Below are 19,165 nucleotides of genomic sequence, written 5' to 3'. Positions count from 1 at the left end.
ATTATAAAAATACAATTTAAAAATCCATTCTATGACCCTTTAACAGTACCTCTACCCTGCAAAATGTTTTATATTTTAAGTGCATAATGTAAAACTACAATAATAAAGGTCCTCTTCCTGCTGTACCTCAAAGGCGATAGGGCGACCTGAACCATGCCAGATATTACATGCGCGCTCCCCAACAGCTTCCTTTCTTTGCGATTTACTGTTGTAAGTGTTGGGAGAAGTGAAGGAGGGAGCCAAAGGAATGAGCATACTGAGAATGTATGGCTCTATTGGGTGCTGCCTTTGTTGCTTGCAGCACTAGTAGAAATAAATCATGGCTGAGGAACCAATACTGAAGATTTAAAATCCTCCATAAAGCTGCAGCAATAGACTTCAGGTTTGATGTCGGGTGCCTCTGGTGAGTGCGTGTGTAGAGTCTGGCAAAGCTCATGGCCTTATCACCTATTTGGTACAGCAGGAAGATAACCTTTATTATGATATTTTTGCAAAAAGCATTTTAAAAAAATGTGCAGGGTAGGAGTATTGTTAAAGGGATACAGAATGGATTTTTAAATTAATTATTATTAGTGTTACTTTTCCTTTAAGTCAAAAGCAACTGGGCATTTAGAGTTTTTCTTGAAAACTTTTCACCACTCCTCTTAGTGGCTTCTTCAATTCACCTGAACTCAATTACTGAAAAAGCCAGACTACTAGCTGGTTCCATACCACTAGCCAGTATCCTAAAGCTGTAGCTTAAAGAAGAATTCAACCATTAACTAAAAAACCTCTCCCCCCCACCCTACGTAGACACCCCTCCATCCTCCCCCCCAGCCTTGCTGCCCCCTGGGGAAATGCCCCTAACTTTTAACTTACCCCTCAGTGCAGATTCAGGGATCACAGTTCACAGCAGCAATCTTCCTGATCTTCAGTATTCTGTGGCTGAGACCAGCGAAGTGGCGCATGCGCAGTTGGAGCAATTTCCTGGTTTGCACATGGACGGAAATTGCAGAAGCGGCGGAAGAAGAGGATCTTTTTTAAATAATGGTTGAATTCTCCTTTAAACCTACCCAGTGTCTCCACAGTGGTGTGAGCCCTGTTGTAAATATATCTGATAATTTAGGTCAGATTCAATTCAGTGAGAAAAAGGTTTATCATGTGAAAAGTCATGGACGAGATTCAATTTGAGATGCAATTCAATTCAGAATAATGGATCTCATGGTTTATCACGTGAAAACTCTATGGGAAAAAACTGGAACTGAATTAGAAGACGAGTATTTTCTCCTAGAATTGAATGACTTTTCATGTGATAAAACTTAAGATAATGTTTTCTCACTGAATTGAATCTGGCCCTCTATAAACCATTTGTTTTATGTTCAAGGTCTTCATTTGTCCTATCAACTTTTTTTTACTTCAGCAGAGAGCTGTCATTGCACCAGGCTCTCTCCCTTCCTCCTCCATTTAAGAGGACCCATCTGGGAAAAGGAGTCCAGTTTAACCCATGTTCTACTATCACTACCTGGTAAAATACATTTTGGGACACCATTGTGTTATAAACACTTTATTCATTATGCTTGAATACATCTTGCAGAAACTCAGATTACTCCTTGATGTGCCTATATATTCTATACTCCAAAAACAAATTTTAAAACATCTCTGTCTATCATGGTCAGGGTATCTGATCATCCTGTAAAATGCTCTTCCCAAGATATTATATTTGTTTTGGATTCTTCAAATACCAATAATGTTTTTTTTTAGCTTAATAAAATCTACTCTCATCATTCCTGTGGGAAGAGAAAGAACTCTCCATGGTGCAATTGTTTCCAGTAATATAGTAGATCAGATCTTCCTAAATTCAGCCTAATCCATACAAACTATGGGTAGAGCTGGGAACAGAAGTGTCTGTTACCGCAATATCTATTCTACAAATCTTAGAAAATGTTTATTCTAAAACAATAAATTTTTCTAAGGGAGCAGTGCAGAGCTTGCCTTCAATTGTATTGTTGTATGAAATCAAATTATAAAAAACAAAAGTAGAAAAAATTCACAGGTTTAATAATTTAATAAACTAATGACATTAGTTTGTGTCCTCTGTGCAATATTTGTGCAATGTTTCTCTTGCAAAATCCAATATTAACAATAATTTATAATGAATGAATGAAGTCGGCTAGTACTAAAATAGGTGGATAGAACCCACACTACCAAACAATTTAACAGGTCATGTGTATATTGGTATTCACTACATAGTATGGTGGGAGTACCCTTTCTCTAGAGATCTGTGCACTAGGCAGAAGTATCGTTTTTGAGGCCTCAGTGTGCTTGTTAACTATTTGGTACAGTTTTGGTATTCACTCCCTCTTTAAATATTAGGTAAGAGAAGAAAAACAAAGTCATTTATTGTAAGTTCTTAGGACTTGGGTTATTATTGTAAATAGAGAGAATAGTAGAATACAGTTACATGCCCTGCCAAATGGTCTAAGCTTGGTATGTGGGTACAATCACATGTGCATACATTCATTTTATTGTAAATACTAGGGAATGAAATAAAAACAAAGTCAAAACAAATTCTTGTAAGCCATTATCTTCCCTGGTATTGACAATGCTACTGTTAAAATTTCCACAAAAGAATTGTATCAATAAATGATGACTTCAGTATGAAATGTTATAGAACAAGATTTACTATTTGCATGAAAGTCAGACATCTTTTTGACCTTTCTTTATTATATGAAGAACTGATTCTCAACAATGACTGTGCTGTTTCAGAATTGCTTACAAATAATTGTAGTGATGTAATAGTAGGGCAACAGGCAGAAGTGGCCAATTAGGGATTCGTTTTAAAGGGTTCTAGTACAGACAGAATAATAAACAGAAATCCGATTGGTTGTTGTTGGTAACTGTACTGGCTTTATTTGCTTGTGAAATGGCATTTTAAATGTAAATTAGTCCTAGTGTGCTGTGTGTGTGCTCAAGAGTGGTTGGGGTTGCAGCACAGGATTTATTCTTTCTGAGATACTGAGGGCTTTGGCTTGTCACTAGCAGAGCAGGTGGGACACCAATTGGTGGATGTTTATACTGCTGTTATTTTTACCCTCAGAGGCAGAAGACACGCATATACCTTTATTATGCCCCTCTCACCAGCTATTCATTGAGAAATGTTGATTTACTGGCACAGATAAAGATCAGATTCAGAGCCATAAATCCAGGCATGTAGAAAGCTTCTGAGAAGCAGAGTATTAAAACCAAATGGAAGCCAAGCTTGATTTCTACTGGGGACTCCTGGGCCTCCACCACTTACACCTGTTAAAGAATTGCACACATGTTGGTCCTTATACCCAGAGAATATTTGAAAGAATTTGAAAGAGCTGCTTGCATCTACTTGATGACCTACTTAGTTTTTACATGGGGATCAGAGACAATTTGAGGGATAGTAGAAAAAGGAGGAAGCCTTTGTCAGAAAGTACCAGTTGAGGCCCACGAATTCCACTAAACTTACTAAAAGATCTGAATGTATAAAAAGTAAAAAAAAAAAAAAAAAAATGCTGAGCATCAGTGCAGCTCCCATTGACTTCTAAGGGACCTTAACTATGGGACCTTGTTGAAGTTTTGTATTAGAGCTTTTTGTGGTTTTCAAGCTTAATAAATCTCGTTAGTTTTATTGTTTTAGAGAAAAAATTTGATTAATGGAAAAAATAGAAATTTGAATGTTTGTAAATAGGCCCCTTAGCAAGAAACAATACTGATATGTGATGTGCTCCCAAGTTGTTCTGTTTATTCTGTAGGACACGTTTTGGATATAACAATCCTTCATCAAGCACCCCTAATAAACAGAATAACTTGATGATTAGACGTGGTTCTCCAGAGTGCATTTAAAACTGATATCCATCTTGCCGGCCACTGCTGCAGTCATACAGTAATTCAGAGCATTGATATCCCTCACTGCCCAGATTTAGACCCCATTTATCCATGGCCCACTTCTTCTCTCCTCGTCTCTGTTGGAAATCATTTATTAATTCACAGTATTACAGATCAGCTACAAATAAATGAATTCTGGATGTTTGACTGGTTATTTGTAGCCATGTAGATTCACTGTGAGTTGGGCACTCTGGACTAATACAGGCAAATCAAAAGCTGGAATTTCCTACCAAAGAGAAATCATACATGACTTTTAAATAAGGGTGAAAGAAAACCCGTATTGGTGCCCCCTGGGAACTTTAACATAGGCTTTTATATACTGGTTTTCTTTTGGTGCACTGGAACAGGACCAGATTCCAGTGGCCACAAGGACCTTATACTTTATGCTAGCCTGGAGATTATGATGGGTATAAGGTATATGACCTTTTGGAAACCAGTGCATCATATCCATCCAACTCTCTGCTCCCCTACTCATAAACCACAACTTCACCATTATTACAATCCACAGTAGAACATTTTTGTTTGCATACCTTTTAATGCCTTCAACTTCTGGGACTTCTTCATAAAAACATTTTTATTGTCAAATTTCTACAAATTTGCAGTGCTGTACGTTAGGGAAGAAACATAATTAAGTTTGCTACAATTTAAATACAATATACAAATACAGTCTAGTCAGAGGCCCTCTCTGAGAGAACGTTTGCCCTACAGTTAATGGAAATAATAAGGATTTTATATAAGTATTCAGAAAACCATTCTGTTGTTTTTCTTCACCCGAGGCTGATGCTGTAATGAAATCTCTATATCATTGTTATCTGCTCTAAACTCTGTTGTGGTATGAAAACAAGGGATTATTAATTGCTCAGGCTCTATCCATGAACATTTGTAAGCAGGACCGGAAATAGGGGTAGGCAGAAGAGGCAGCTGCCTAGGGTGCAACAATTAGGGGATGCTGGGAAACCAGGCCCGGACTGGCAATCTGTGGGTTCTGGCAAATGCCAGAGGGACTGCTGTATGGTTCCATATAAAGTTACCATATAGTGGGCTTGTAGGGGGCTCTTTGGGCCTCTGTGTACTTGGAATGGCAGGGCCTATTTTGACTCCCAGTCCAGGCCTGTGGGAAGCTACCTCTTCTGCCTTCTCCTAGACCAGACTCACCTGCCACTCAACTTGGGCATACATCAAGGTAGTGGGTTGCCTAGGGCGTCTAACCGGCCTGGCAGGGGCGGATTAATGCACAGGCTACCCAAGGCTATAGTCTGGGGGTCCAGTGTGATCACTGTGTGATCATATAGCTTTTTTTAACTTTTACTACTATTTTTTTTTTTTGCTGTAATATTTATTTTTATTTGCACTGCTGTTTATGGTTGGGAGCACCTTCTGGGAGAAAAAGGCAGGCAAGGTGCATGTGTGCTACGTGATGTGTGCAGATCTAGTGATGTCACTGCTGTGACCAAACCTAACCATGCATATAGACCTTGAGTGCACGAATACCCGGATCTGCATGAATCTGGACTCAGCAGTAACATGGAAGGAGGGCCTGTGTGAATTTAGCCTAGGAGCCCCACATGTCATTAATCCGCCACTGGGTCTATGTGTTTAACCCATATTAAGAATCAGGTTATTACAGTATTATTTTTTACCAATAAAAGCCATTATTTCTTAAAAATGGCGTCAAATTCACATGGAGACCTTGGCTCATTTAAGTCAACAAGGGCAGCTGTTGTCCCCACAATTTCCCTGCAGTCAGTTGCATGTAAAATCACTTTCATTAAAGGTACTTGTGTCATAGTGTTCTCCTTGCACTACCATATGGTAGAGCTTGTGACGGCTCAGTCCTTTATGACCCCCTTTCAGAATTGAGTGCTTCTTTGTCTATTGATGCTGGGGAACCATGGAGCTACTGTCACATATGGACCAAGCGTGGCTGCATGCAGTCCTGTTCATTTTGGCAAATTAGACACAATTGTGGTAGGCACAGTGTAATTGCACCAAGCACATAGCCCCCGTGTGACTACAATGAGGTTAGAATTTGTGCATTGTAGGAAAAAAACATGGTGATTACATTCGAAATTTCACTTAATAAACGAGCCCTCTTCACTACACTGCTCACTAATCTGCCTTTCCTTCCTTAGTTTAGAAAAAACCTTGGTACAAAATCTTACATGGATGTTCCTTGGTACGTTGGTGTTTTGCTAGTTTCCGGAAACCCTGTGACAACTGTATAACTGTAAGGAAACAACCATTTTTTGGGGGAGAAAAACATTTTATTATTTGATGTCACTTAGAAATATCCAGTAGATTCTGCACTCAGGCACATACAATAGAATTCCTATTCTTCTCTACTGAAATGTCTAAAAATTGCAGACAAATAGATTTTCACTTGAATCAAAGATCCAATTATGTTGTGTTAAAATTGTATTCAGTCTTGTTATATGAAGCTGCAGTGAATTTTTGTTGGACAACTATGGGAGGAGGCCAAATGTTTCTGTTTTGTTTCCCTTTTGCTCCTGGCTCCCTAGGAGAAAGTGTGAACACTACAACTCTGAGGATTTAATAACTCCCTTCAACCGCAGACAGCCTGAGCATTTTAACTTAACAGCAGGAGCAGTGGAGTCTAGGAATAACTCCCTGAGCTTTGTTGTTTCAGAGCAAGTGCATGTACTTAGAAAGTCCAGATACAGCTGCACTGTTAAATATCAGTGGAAATGGTTATCTGTGGAAATATCACACAGCATTACTAGCTTTAAATACAGTAGCTACTGTTATACACAAACTTTTACATTTTATTACACTGATTCATTATATTACAATACAAATATAACTAAAAAATGCATAGCATTAAAGGGGTGGTTCACCTTTAAGTTAACTTTTATTTTATTACGTAATGTCCAATTCTAAGCAATCATTTAAATGGTTGTCTTTTTTTTATAGCTTTTCAATTATTTGCCTTCTTCAGACTGCTTCACGTTTTCAAATTGGGGTCACTGTCCCCATCATAAAAACGATCTATAAGGGTATAGATTTATTGTCATTGCTACTTTCTATTGCTCATCCTTATATTCAGACATCTCCTATTCATATTCCAGACTATTATTCAAATTAACACATGGTTGCTAGGATCATTTCAACCAGACTGGAGAGCTGCTGAAAAAAAGCAAAATAACTTAAAAACAACAAATAAAAAATGAAAACCAATTGCAAATAGTCTCAGAATATCACTCTCTAAATCATACATGGATCCCCATGCTGTTAAATATGAAACATTCTTTTACAATATAACAAAGTAATTGAAAAAAGGTGAATAAAAGGTTCAATGAACAGACTTTCAGCCAGATATCGATCAGGGAAGCCCATCGGAGGGCCCCACACACAGGCCAATAAGCTGCCGACTCGATCTGTCGGCAGCTTTTATCAGCCCGTGTATAGAGGCCTTTAGGGCAGAGATACACGTGAAGATTCAGGGAGATTTAGTCGCCCGACGACTAATCGCCTCTTCTTCGGGCAACTAATCTCCCCGAAAAGCCTTCCCACTGGCTACAATCTAAATTGCTGGCGGCATGGCACTCGGAGCGCTTCGTTTTCCAAAGTCACCCAAAGTTTCCTCATGAGGCAACTTCATGCAACTTCGGAAAATGAAGCCACCCCGCCAGCGATTTCAATTAGTCGCCGGGAGACTAAATCTCCCTGAATCTTCGCAATTGTCTTTGCCCTAAGTCTTAATTAAGCCATTTACAAAGACTGCCCTCTAGAGGGTGTGAGAGGTATATATTCTAGCTCAATTTCTGCAATGCATCTGCCTTTTCACTGGGCATCATTGCCATATTCCTGACAAAAGTTTCTCTCTAAGGACACACAACCTATTCATAAAATGTGAAAATCATCTTGGCATTGTGTCCAGTTTCTGTAAGATTTTGAGTCATCAGACAGCGAGCAGCGCCAATATCAGTGCGGAGGTACTGAGGAGTAGCTGGTTGAGTGCAGGAGCCTGTGGGGAATAAAAAAAAAACAAAACACCTTTTAGTAATGATGTGTCTGTTCAAAGTCTACAAAGTCAAAGAACTGCACACAGTTAATTTACTTGCAGATCACTATATATATATATATCTAATCATGATTGGAACTGTATGAGGCTAGTGATACCTCACATATGAGATGCAACTATCCCTGCACTTTTTTTGCAGGAAAGCAAAAAAAAATTTTTTTTGGAGAATATGAAGGTTGTTTTTGCTCATATTTCAGTATCTGACTGAATCCACAAATGGATGAGATTAGATTACACAGGTACACAGGTATGAGATTTTTATTATTAAACATTTAAACATGAAAAAGCCTGATATGTTAACTAATAATTACAAATAGGACTTTCCAGGACTTTCTGGAAGATGGCATTATTTCTTTTATTCTGGATAATAGGTCCTAGCTATCCTATTACAGGTATGGGAATTATTATTCAGAATACTCGAGACCTGGGGTTTTCCGGATAACGGATCTTTCTGTAATATAGATCTTCATACCTTAAGTCTACTAGAAAATCATTTAAACATTAAATAAACCTAATAGGCTGAATATGGATTAATTATATCTTAGTTGGGATCAAGTATAATGTACTGTTTTATTATTACAGAGAAAAAGGAAATCATTTTTTAAAATTTGGATTATTTGTACAAAATGGAGTCTATCAGAGCTGTCTGGATAATGGGTTTGTGAATAACAGATCTCCATACCTGTATATGGTGACTTGGAATTAATTTTATAAGCTTTTAGTGGTATTTAGAGTTCTCTGTCCTTCTCTTGGAATTCCTCTTTAAGTGTAACCCAGTTAAAACTATCTAGCCCCTAAGGCCTATACCTAGGGTTGCCACCTTTCTGGAAAAAAATATCGGCCTTCCTATATATTTATCTTTTTTCCCTATTGATAACATTGGGATCATCCATCATTTTTACCGGCCAGGCTGGTATAATACCGGCCAGGTGGCAACCCTGCCTATACCAGGAGTGCCCATACTTTTATAATGCAAAGTCTTCTTTTAGTGATGTTGTTACATTATGATCTACATCAATAAAAGCATTGTTAGCATTATATTCCATGGAAAATATTTCTTATATACTGATTTATGGGAATATGTATATTGATATATTTAACAAACAACTATTTCTTATGCAATCTTAACATAATAAATATCTGAATGAAAAGCATGAAATAGGAGGGTGATTTAGACAAGCTGTTTGTGGACATTCTCTTGAGATCTACTGATCACCAGCTAAAGTTCTACTGGTAGCACCCATATACCTTTTGGGCACCCCAGGCCTATACACTGATTTCCTCTCTGGGCAAGAATGCCACGGGAACCTAGTTCTTCTATCACTCCTTTGTGGAGCTCAAAACTTCTCATATAAATAATACCAAGCCTAACGCTCTCTCCTAGAGAGACTTATAACAGGAGATAGCTGACCACTTACTAGATCCTGCACTTATCAGGGGATCTACTTTTGATTTCCTTCCACTTATCAGGGAGTCTCTGGCAAAAAGCCCTGAAACAGCACAAATTCAACACATATATTTTATCACACTGCCACCATGTGGCTAAACTGGTGAACTATAAAGTTCTTGAGCTGACTAAGAAAGATGAGACTTTCTCCTCTATTAAATATGGGGACTGCAGTATAAAAGGGAAACTATTTACCAGTCCCCAACAATTACACACTACTTCATTGTGAAATATTGCATGACCCCACTGAGGACAGTGAGGCCAGGCAATCATATACTCAGTGAAACAAACAGTTTCTCTTTTCCTGATAATTATTTTCAAAATCAATATGAATTTCTGCAAAGCCTTTTAGAGCTTTCCCCTCTCTCCCAACCACACCAAACTATGGGCAAGGCCAAACAATTGCAAATTATCCCTTTAATATATTTAAGTGTGTATATATTTTTCCCTATGTAATGGTAACTGCTAGAGGTGCTATAAAATACATTTTAACATTTCTTGCTACCTTATTATTTTAATACCAGTCATTTATGAATTAGACATACTGTATTAATTAATTAATCAGTTCTGATGCATGTTATTATAGCCTGCAGAATGCATCCTTCCTGCTGGTTACACACTGGCTCTGCAAAGTATGTATTTCAACATATATGATTAATATGTAATGAATAATAAAGGGTTGAGATAGCAACCATACATGTATGTGTATGTGTATTTCACAACATACTCCTATAGCAATCATACATGTGTATTTAACAGCATACTGCCATAGTCACTTTTAATAACACTTATTAAGGAATGCAATCTGCAGGACTGTGCTGAAATACATGCACGGGATAAGTGTTCCAGCTGATGCCTTTAATTACCCTGACTTATAAAACTGAAATTTGTCAAATTGTTGGGTTGTGCATTCATAAACATTTGTAATTAAAGAAGTGAGCTGTCAGTGTTTTCCTTGGGCATGCTTTACTGCATAGCTGCACAGAAACCCAAGCAGTCTGCAGGGGGCATCTGAATTAATTACTGATCAGACATGCAGCACATGTGTTTGATATGAATCAACTAGGTGAAACTAGATGGGGGCAGAATACATTCCCCAGAATTTTATTTCCTAAAACACTTGAACCCTGGCACAAACAAGAAAGAGGTTCCTCTTCTGTAAGGGCTCTTACACATGAGCGTTTTTACCTGCGCTCCCCTGCGTTCTGTTTTTCGGCGTTCAGTCGCAGGGGAGCGCATGAATAGACGCATTTAATTATTTCAAATGGGGCTGTACTCACACAGGCGCATGTAGGCGCCGAACGCAGGTTGAGACGCAACATGCTGCATTTTTCCTGCGTTCGGCGCCTACATGCGCCTGTGTGAGTACAGCCCCATTTGAAATAATTAAATGCGTCTATTCCTGCACTCCCCTGCGGCTGAACGCCGAAAAACGGAACGCAGGGGAGCGCACGTAAAAACGCTCATGTGTAAGAGCCCTAATGCTGGACTTGGGGAGAAAGGATTGTATTCATTATTTCTTAGTAATAATGACACAAACCTGAACTTTACTTACCAAAAGCCTGAATCCTCCAGAACCAGTATATGTAATTTTAGAACTTCTAACATTCACCCAATAAATAGTTGTATTCTGTACAACTGTGGCTCTGAAATGAAAGAATACATAACTGAATGTGGTATAGATGAATGTTTGTGCCACCTTTATTCCAATTACAGAGACATAATTAGAAGTTACTGAGACTCAGAGCAATGTCCCTTTTGGCCACATATATAAAAAACTACACGTTGTCTTTTCATAAGGTCAACAACAAGAACATGTTATGTTAAAAAGGTGGGGAAAGAGGAGTTCAAAGAAATTTTAACCTTCAAGACAATTGAATATAATATTGCTCAGAGCACTTTTCTGTGCACTTTTGAATTGTTATATTAATTAATTTTTCAACTTTTAAAAAAATATTATCAGTTTTTTTGCAGTGCCAATATAATGAACTTTAAACACCAGTGCTGCCTACCAGTCATTTGGCTGACCAGCCACAGTCAGCAGAAAATTAAGTTCATGAGCAGAGGAAAGTCTTGTGCTGCTGTTCCTATTAGCACCGATAAGTGAAAAGTCAGATCACTCTTTTCTGCTCGCTAACTTCATCAGTGAGCTGTATCACAAACTGTCCAGCACTGTTATTTTAAATTCATTATATTAGCACCGCAAAAACTAATAATATCTTGAAAACCAGAAAATAATAATTATTATTATTTTTTTTAATGAAATTGTTTCTTTAAACAATAAAAAAACGTTGTGTTCTGTGGTCAATGGTAGTTTACTGTAATGTATTATTTTGTTCCCTAGATGGCAAAGAGACCCAGACCTATTTGACTGATGCATGGGGATTAGTTAAACCACGAGACTGAGGGTACCAACCTCAGAGGGACCAACTTCAGCAGTTTGGGCTCCACCAAGTAGCTATGAAGGGTCAGTTCCCTGGTGTGTCCTTCCCTAGTACAGGGCTGCAGTGACAGGGTCAGGGCAAGGTCCTTCTAAAGATATTCCAAATACCCAAACTGCATGTGGCATCTTTGCTCCTTCTTCTGTCTAATAGCCACTCATTCTGGGAACATAACTGGTAGGGAAGTCTTTTTCTCACGTGCTCATACTTCATTACGATGACATTTCACATGTAACAATTTTGCTCCCATTAGTGTTCTTGCACTTATGTCTAGGGTGTCAATAAATGAGCCCCGCAGTCTATAAGAGTTTGAAATTCTCTTTTATACAAAATTAACTGCCAATATTCTTGTAAAGAAGGACACTGAAATGTATCCTCACATGATAACGACAGAAGAATGAACTCCATTACCTGATCTCGTAGGCAGATGAACGAATGTTTGGTCCTGTCCATGTGACCTGGATGAGTGTTTTCTCATTATTGGAGGTGTGGCTCACAGCACTCTGTTGGCACATTGAGGTAATGCAATCAATGTACAATAAAATTAAAACGGACCCGTCACCCAACAAAAATTATTCAAAATCCTGTTTTATCACATTAGTCAAGCAAAATTACACAATATAAATTATTTGAATCTTGTTTCCGTCAGTCTGGGAATTCATAATTATAACAAGCAGGCAGGAGCCATTTTGTGAACATTGTTATTAAGACAAGCCTTGTATCATCTCAGAATCTTGTTTGTGCACCAGAACGGGGGACCTGATGTCCATCCCCATGCCCTGGCTACACAATTAAACGGTGAAGAGAAATGGGGGAATGTGGGGAGAGAGGTGACATCTAGGAAGTGCTGAATGGAAAGTGAAAGTATTTGTCTGCCCCGCCTCTATGCCTAAAGCTGGCCATAGACGCAAAGATCCGATCGTACGAATCAACGTACGATCGGACTTTCCCATCTCCCGACCCTCCACTAACCATTCAGATCAAAGTCTTTACCATTCCAATCAAATAAGAACAGATCACCCAATGTTCTGCCCCTGACAGCAATCGTACAATACTTATGTCTGACAACACTAGTGACAGTCTCCCACTGAAAATCGTATGATCGGCAATACACGCAGAGATATTATCGGCAGGCGACAGAAATTTTCTAACCTGTCCGATCGACCAAACGACCGATCTCCGACAGACGAAAAATGTCGGGACTCTCCACACATGGTCCGAAAATCGTACGAATCCACAATTCGTACGATCGGATCTTTGCGTCTATGGCCATCTTAAGGCATAGAGGGACAGACAATATTTGATTGACAGCTGAGATTTTAGAAATGAGCTTACAACAGCTATGAATGCTTTAATAAAAATTTGAAATTGGATTTCATGTTTAATTTCAAAAGGACTTCTATTATACAGATTTTTATGTCTGGGTGACAGGTCCACTTTAAGGGACACATCTTTACTAGGGATGCACAGAATCCACTATTTGGGGCAGAATCCCCAAATGTAAATTAGGGGTAGGAAAGGAAAAAGTGGAAAAAATTCTTCTTTTGTGATGAAAAGTCATGTGATTTCCCTTCCCGCCCCTAATTTACATATGCAAATTAGGATTCGGTTCGGCCAGACACAAGGATTCAGCCGAATCCTGGCCGAATCCCTAACCAAATCCTGGATTCCGTGCATCCCTAATCTTTACAATGTTGAATTGGGTAATCCAAAGGGATTCCCAGCAGTTTAATTCTGTCCATTTCATAACGCTCTTGTGACTGTCAGAAGAATGTTTTTATGAATAGACAAATTTATCAATGTAGATACCGTACATGTATCGATTCAGCAGATTGTAATTGTGCTGCCAATGAGATTTTCTTAGCTGATGCAGTCTTCTATGGCATGTGCTTTCTTCATGTAAAAATCCAGTTATAATGCCTTCTCTATAACTACTCTGCTTGTATCTGACAGTTCATGGATAATAAAGGGGTTGTTCACGTTTGAGTTAACTTTTAGTATGATGTAGAGAGTGATGTCGAGAGACAATTTGCAATTGATTTTCATTTTTCATTATTTGTGGTTTTTGAGTTATTTTGCTTTATATTCAGAAGCTCTCCAGTTTGCAATTTCAGCAATCTGATTGCTAGGGTCCAAATTACCCTAACAACCATGCACTTATTTGAACAACAGACTACATTATGAAGAGGAGAGGACCCGAATAGGAAGGTGATTAACAAAAAGCAGCAATAACAACAAATGTGTAGTCTTACAGAGCATTTGTTTGTAGATGGAGTCAGTGACCCCCATTTGAAAGCTGGAAAGAGTCATCATCATCATCATTTATTTATATAGCGCCGTCAAGATATGCAGTGCTTTGTCAGAAGAAGAGGGCAAATAATTAAAAAACTATAAAAAAAAATAACGAAGACCAGTTGGAAAGTTGCTTAGAATTGGTCATTCTATAACATACTAAACGTTAACTTTTAGGTGAATCACCCCTTTAAAGTAGAAGGAAAGTCGTTAACCACTTGGGGGTGACAAATGTTAGGCACCCTCAAATGAAAGTATTTACTTACCTGAAATCCTATCAGCAGAAAACTGCACCGGCCCGGGGTTATTCCAGCGAGCACCACAGAGCGCTTCTCTTCCTGCTTCTTCTTTTTTCTCGCAGCTGCTAAAAATTTGCCTTTTTCCTTCTACTGCGCATGCGTCTGCTGCGGGAAATTTGAAGAAAGAAAAAAACGGAAGAGGATCGCTCGCTGGAATAACCCCGGGCTGGTGCAGTTTTCTGCTGATAGGAGCAGGTCATTTAAATTCTGCTGATCAGGTAATTTAATACATTCACTTGGTGGTGTCTAACATTTGTCACCCCCAAGTGGTTAATAACTAAAATGACGTATGTAAAAAGTTTATTCAGCATTTAATCATCAGGGTTTACTTCTGAAGAATATCAACAGGATCAACTCACATTTGCAGTGCCACATTTCAGAGTCTGGGTAACATTATCACTGACTTTGAAGGTTCCCAGGGGAGTATTACCACCCACTGCACGAGCCTGTATCAAGAAGCCTTCAAAGGGAGGCACCACCGAGGTGTTACTGAGTGTGACTGTTGAATGAAACAGATTTGGAGTGAAACTTCAATAGGACCTTCTGATCTGCAATATGTTTTGGGAACATTTTGGTCACATTTATGCATATAAGAGCCAGTTCTGTGTGCCACTGATATTAATATTATGATTTTATGTTCTTAATATTATTATCAGGGTCAGATTAGCTTTTGAAAGACCCTGGGGATTCCGCCCCACCCAATTCATACCTACACCCACAGTCCAGCCGCAAGAAACCATGGACCCTGGGTGACCACCTCAACTGCCCTTTTGGAAATCCACCACTGTTTATCATGCACATACTGTATGTACCTTGGTTTGCATTTGTAGCAGTGTTAATTAAAATTAAGTGAATAGGTGGGGTCAACAGAGGCTAGTTATTAACACCCACTTGTTGGAAATGAGATATAAGTGCTAATGCTCAACCGTAGTTACAGTCTGCTTACCCCTTTTGGGGCTTTATCTGAGAGAGTGCTCATTTCCAGGGCTCACGGCATGTTTACATGTGCTTGTTGTTGTTGTTATTGATCATACAAATGAAATCCACCTCTCAACCAGCTTAGGCATGTTTCATTTAGAGAAAAATTTGATGGACGTGTGTCTTTTTTTAACCTAAATGACTGAGTAACTACACAGCATTGTTGCCATAAAGGAAGGAGAAAACCATCAGTTTTACAGCTGAGAACACCTTTAAGTTTCCAGGCATATTGCTTCTAAAATATACACAGGCCCCCTTTTTTATAAAGTTGAACTGTGCACACTTATCATACCTGTTATGTTCTCTCCATCCCCATAGGTAGTATTAGATACATTCAGACTATAAGGAGAGGGAGATGTTTGGGCTGAAGTTCCATGGTTTGGCTCCATTGTACTGCAGGCTACCTCAACTTTCCCATTGGGATAGGCAGCAACATGAAGGGAGCATATTGTCAGTAATAGAACTGTAATCTCTAATGCAGAATCCATCTGTTGAATAATTAGGAAAGTCAAACACTAGTTAAAAAACTCTGAGCTCAGAGAACATGTGCTTTAAAGAATCATAGTCACATAAGGGCAAATTTACTGAGCGTTACTGAGAGTAATTATACATAAATTTTCAGAGGACATTTTGACACAAGTATCTTTAATGACATTCATTTTAGATGCAACTCATTGTGGGGAAAAGCTCAAGTTGCAACATGTGTCTGTAAATAAGCCCTGTAATGTCTTATATGCCTCTAAGACATTATCATAGATTACATTACACTATAGACCCAACTTCAGATAGCTGAATTGACTCCAACCGGGAGGTTTGGTTCGGGAGGTTTGTCGCCCACTGTAGCACAGATAGAACAGCAGACTTGACAAATCCCTAGTGTGCTATTGCCCTTATGTGTGGCTTGATGTCATTGGGGTTGTGGCCAGATAAACAGGATTGTAAATGGAACTCTCAGCAGTAGGGAAATTTCCGAATGTTTTGTACAAAAAGTTACCAAAAATATATATATATCAGTATCAGTAGTCCCCTGTGATGTCTATCAAGTGGTGTGAGGCAAAGTCAGCACAATAGAATAGAGGCAAGCAAACCAACATTTCAATGGGGAATTATATCCCTTACATTAAAATCTTATATTGTCTGTTATACAACAAAATCATTGTGTGGCATACACAGCGCAGCGATTACAGAAGGCCAACACCGGCGTAAATAGCAAAAAATGTAACAGAAAATAATACATTGCTCTTTTTAGGTTTAACTTTTAGCAACCTGCTGGTTGGTTGGTTATAAACAAGCCACAGTAAATACAGGTATAATAATATATTTTTTAAAATTTGCCTCTTTACTTGAGACTGAACAGTATGCAAATTTGAAATGTGGAATGCTGATGGATTCTCAGCTGTTCATAGACTAGTAAACTTGTGTAAAATTCAATAATCATATCAACAAATACACACAAACCCAATGATAACTGTATTGCCTCAAGAATTGAATCAATCATTTGGTGTCAAATCTAAGGATCTGTGATATATTTTGAGATGCTTCACTAGTGAAATTGAAGCAAGAACAAAATATTTATAAAGTCAACTCAATATTTATTTGGCACACATATTAAGGAAAATACAACAACATGAAGGTATACTGGCCCTTTATTGGTATACAGGGGCTTCAGTGAACACTACTGTATCATTTAAAGAATCCTGCTGAGGTTCCCATATCAACCTTACGTTTTTTCTTTGTAAATAATGAATTAATTATGTTCTTAGCGGCAAGTAAATTACCCACTTATTGTCTAAAAATTAGGAAATGTATCATCAAAGAATATATATATTTTTTTAGTTTTATTTCTCTGCACCAAAACACCACTAAAAATGAGTGTTACTATTAAACTTTCAGGGTTTATTTCTCCAGTTTCTATTCTATATACACAAGTCCTATTATTAGCACATATGCCATTTCCCATAAGGTATTTTTTAAATTCTTGCCTGATTCACTGCTCCTCTGTAATTAGACAGTACTCGTCAATAATAGATATAATTAATAAACTAACATTAAATTGTGGTGATGGAAAAATACATTTACTGGGATTTTAAACATTTAAAGGTGGTTTTGCAGATTTTGGTCATGTAGGATCCGATTAAGGAACATCCCTTATGTGACAGACCCCAGATTACAATCACAAAAACAATTTGTCCATAACAAGGATTACAGGAGCAATCAAAACTTCGGACTGTTAATAAACTAGACAGTTTAGAATCACATAACAGAAATGTGCCTAGATGTAAATCATTTATAGAAAACAGCTTGCTGTGCAAAAATAAATAAGTGCCAAATACTGTGCCTGTTGGGCATTTTGCAGACATAGGATGTGCTGCTTCCTTACCTTGATTCATGCAGACAGGTATGATGTTGCTCAAGCTCTGATCCCAGAACAATACCTGGTTCAAATGATCATCCAGTTTAGGGTGGAGCCTGACAAGTTGCCTGGAGCCTTCCCACTTTCTTTTGTCCGCAGACCTGATTTTTTTTTAACAAGAAACCATGGACTGGAAAGTTTAGGAAAATTTGATTAAGAATAAACAACAATTGAATCTTTTTTTCTCACGACTCATTTCCTGAATGCAAAATTCTGTACTAATTTAGCATTAACAAATAATGTACCTAGTGAAGAATGAGAGAAATAAACTGTAATGTAAGCTATTTTGCAGAATTTTAAATATCACATTTAAATCTGATTTCATTTCCCACATGTAATATATTTGGGCTCTAAATCAGTTTTTTTTCTTGCATGAAAGTTCTCTTTTTTCTCTCTATATATCATATGGGATCTGTAATCTGGAAACTCCTTAAAGCTCCGAATTACTGGAATTCCATCTAACATACAACAAATGATTCTATACATTTTTATAAATTGTTTCCTTTTTCCCAGTACAGGTATGGGACCTGTTATCCAGAATGCTCGGGACCTGGGGTTTTCTAGATAACGGATCTTTCCGTAATTTGGGTCTTCATGCCTTATGTCTACTAGAAATTCATATAAACATTAAATAAACCCAATAGGCTGGTTTTGCTTCCAATAAGGATTAATTATATCTTAGTTGGGATCAAGTACAAGCTACTGTTTTATTATTACAGAGAAAAAGGAAATCATTTTAAAAAATTTGGATTATTTGGATAAAATGGAGTCTATGGGAGACAGCCATTCCGTAATTCGGAGCTTTCTGGATATCAGGTTTCCGGATAAGGGATCCTATACCTGTACTAAGAAGACAGTACCTTATACTTGAGCCAGACTAAGGAGCCTATTTACTAACATTTTTCACTATGCTATTTTTAAAATATTTTTCCTAATGTTTTACTAGGAAAACCAGGAAAAACTGTAATATACAAAACTTCTCCAAATTAAAGCAGTCAAGGTTCCATAGAAGTCAATAGGAGCTGCACTGATTCTATTGTTTTTTTTTTTAACCATTTAGAGGTTTTCATAATGATCCAAAAAATTTTAAATTTTAGAGGTTTAGAGATGTTTGTATTTTTTCTGCACCTTTTTTCTGTTGGTATGTTTTATATTTTGATCTTTTAATAATTTTCATGGCATTTTTGATTTTAGAGAAATAGAATTTAATCGTGGTTTCAAAGAGCTCTAATACCACAAAAAATCGACCTTTAATAAATGGGCCTCACTGATATAATTGATAAAACAATCCATTTGGGTTTATATAATGTTTAAATGATTGTTTAGTAGACTTAAGGTATGAAGATCCAAATTATGGAA

General features: G+C 37.8%; 1 protein-coding gene across 1 annotated transcript; it reads right to left on the bottom strand.

The window, feature by feature from the left end:
- Positions 1–7,457: 7,457 nt before the first annotated feature.
- Positions 7,458–17,871, bottom strand: LOC108714422 (putative ferric-chelate reductase 1). The gene is made up of 6 exons (XM_018258636.2): positions 17,774–17,871; positions 15,686–15,881; positions 14,775–14,914; positions 12,236–12,327; positions 10,939–11,029; positions 7,458–7,879 (listed from the first exon to the last, which is right to left on the bottom strand). The coding sequence occupies exons 2-6, from the start codon at positions 15,879–15,881 to the stop codon at positions 7,814–7,816; spliced, it is 585 nt and encodes a 194-aa protein (XP_018114125.1). The 5' UTR covers positions 17,774–17,871; the 3' UTR covers positions 7,458–7,813.
- Between the last annotated feature and the right edge of the window lie 1,294 nt (positions 17,872–19,165).

The sequence above is a fragment of the Xenopus laevis genome, chromosome 4L (genome assembly GCF_017654675.1).
Source record: "Xenopus laevis strain J_2021 chromosome 4L, Xenopus_laevis_v10.1, whole genome shotgun sequence".
NCBI lineage: Eukaryota > Metazoa > Chordata > Amphibia > Anura > Pipidae > Xenopus > Xenopus laevis.
This window is presented reverse-complemented; position numbering and strand designations above follow the sequence as displayed.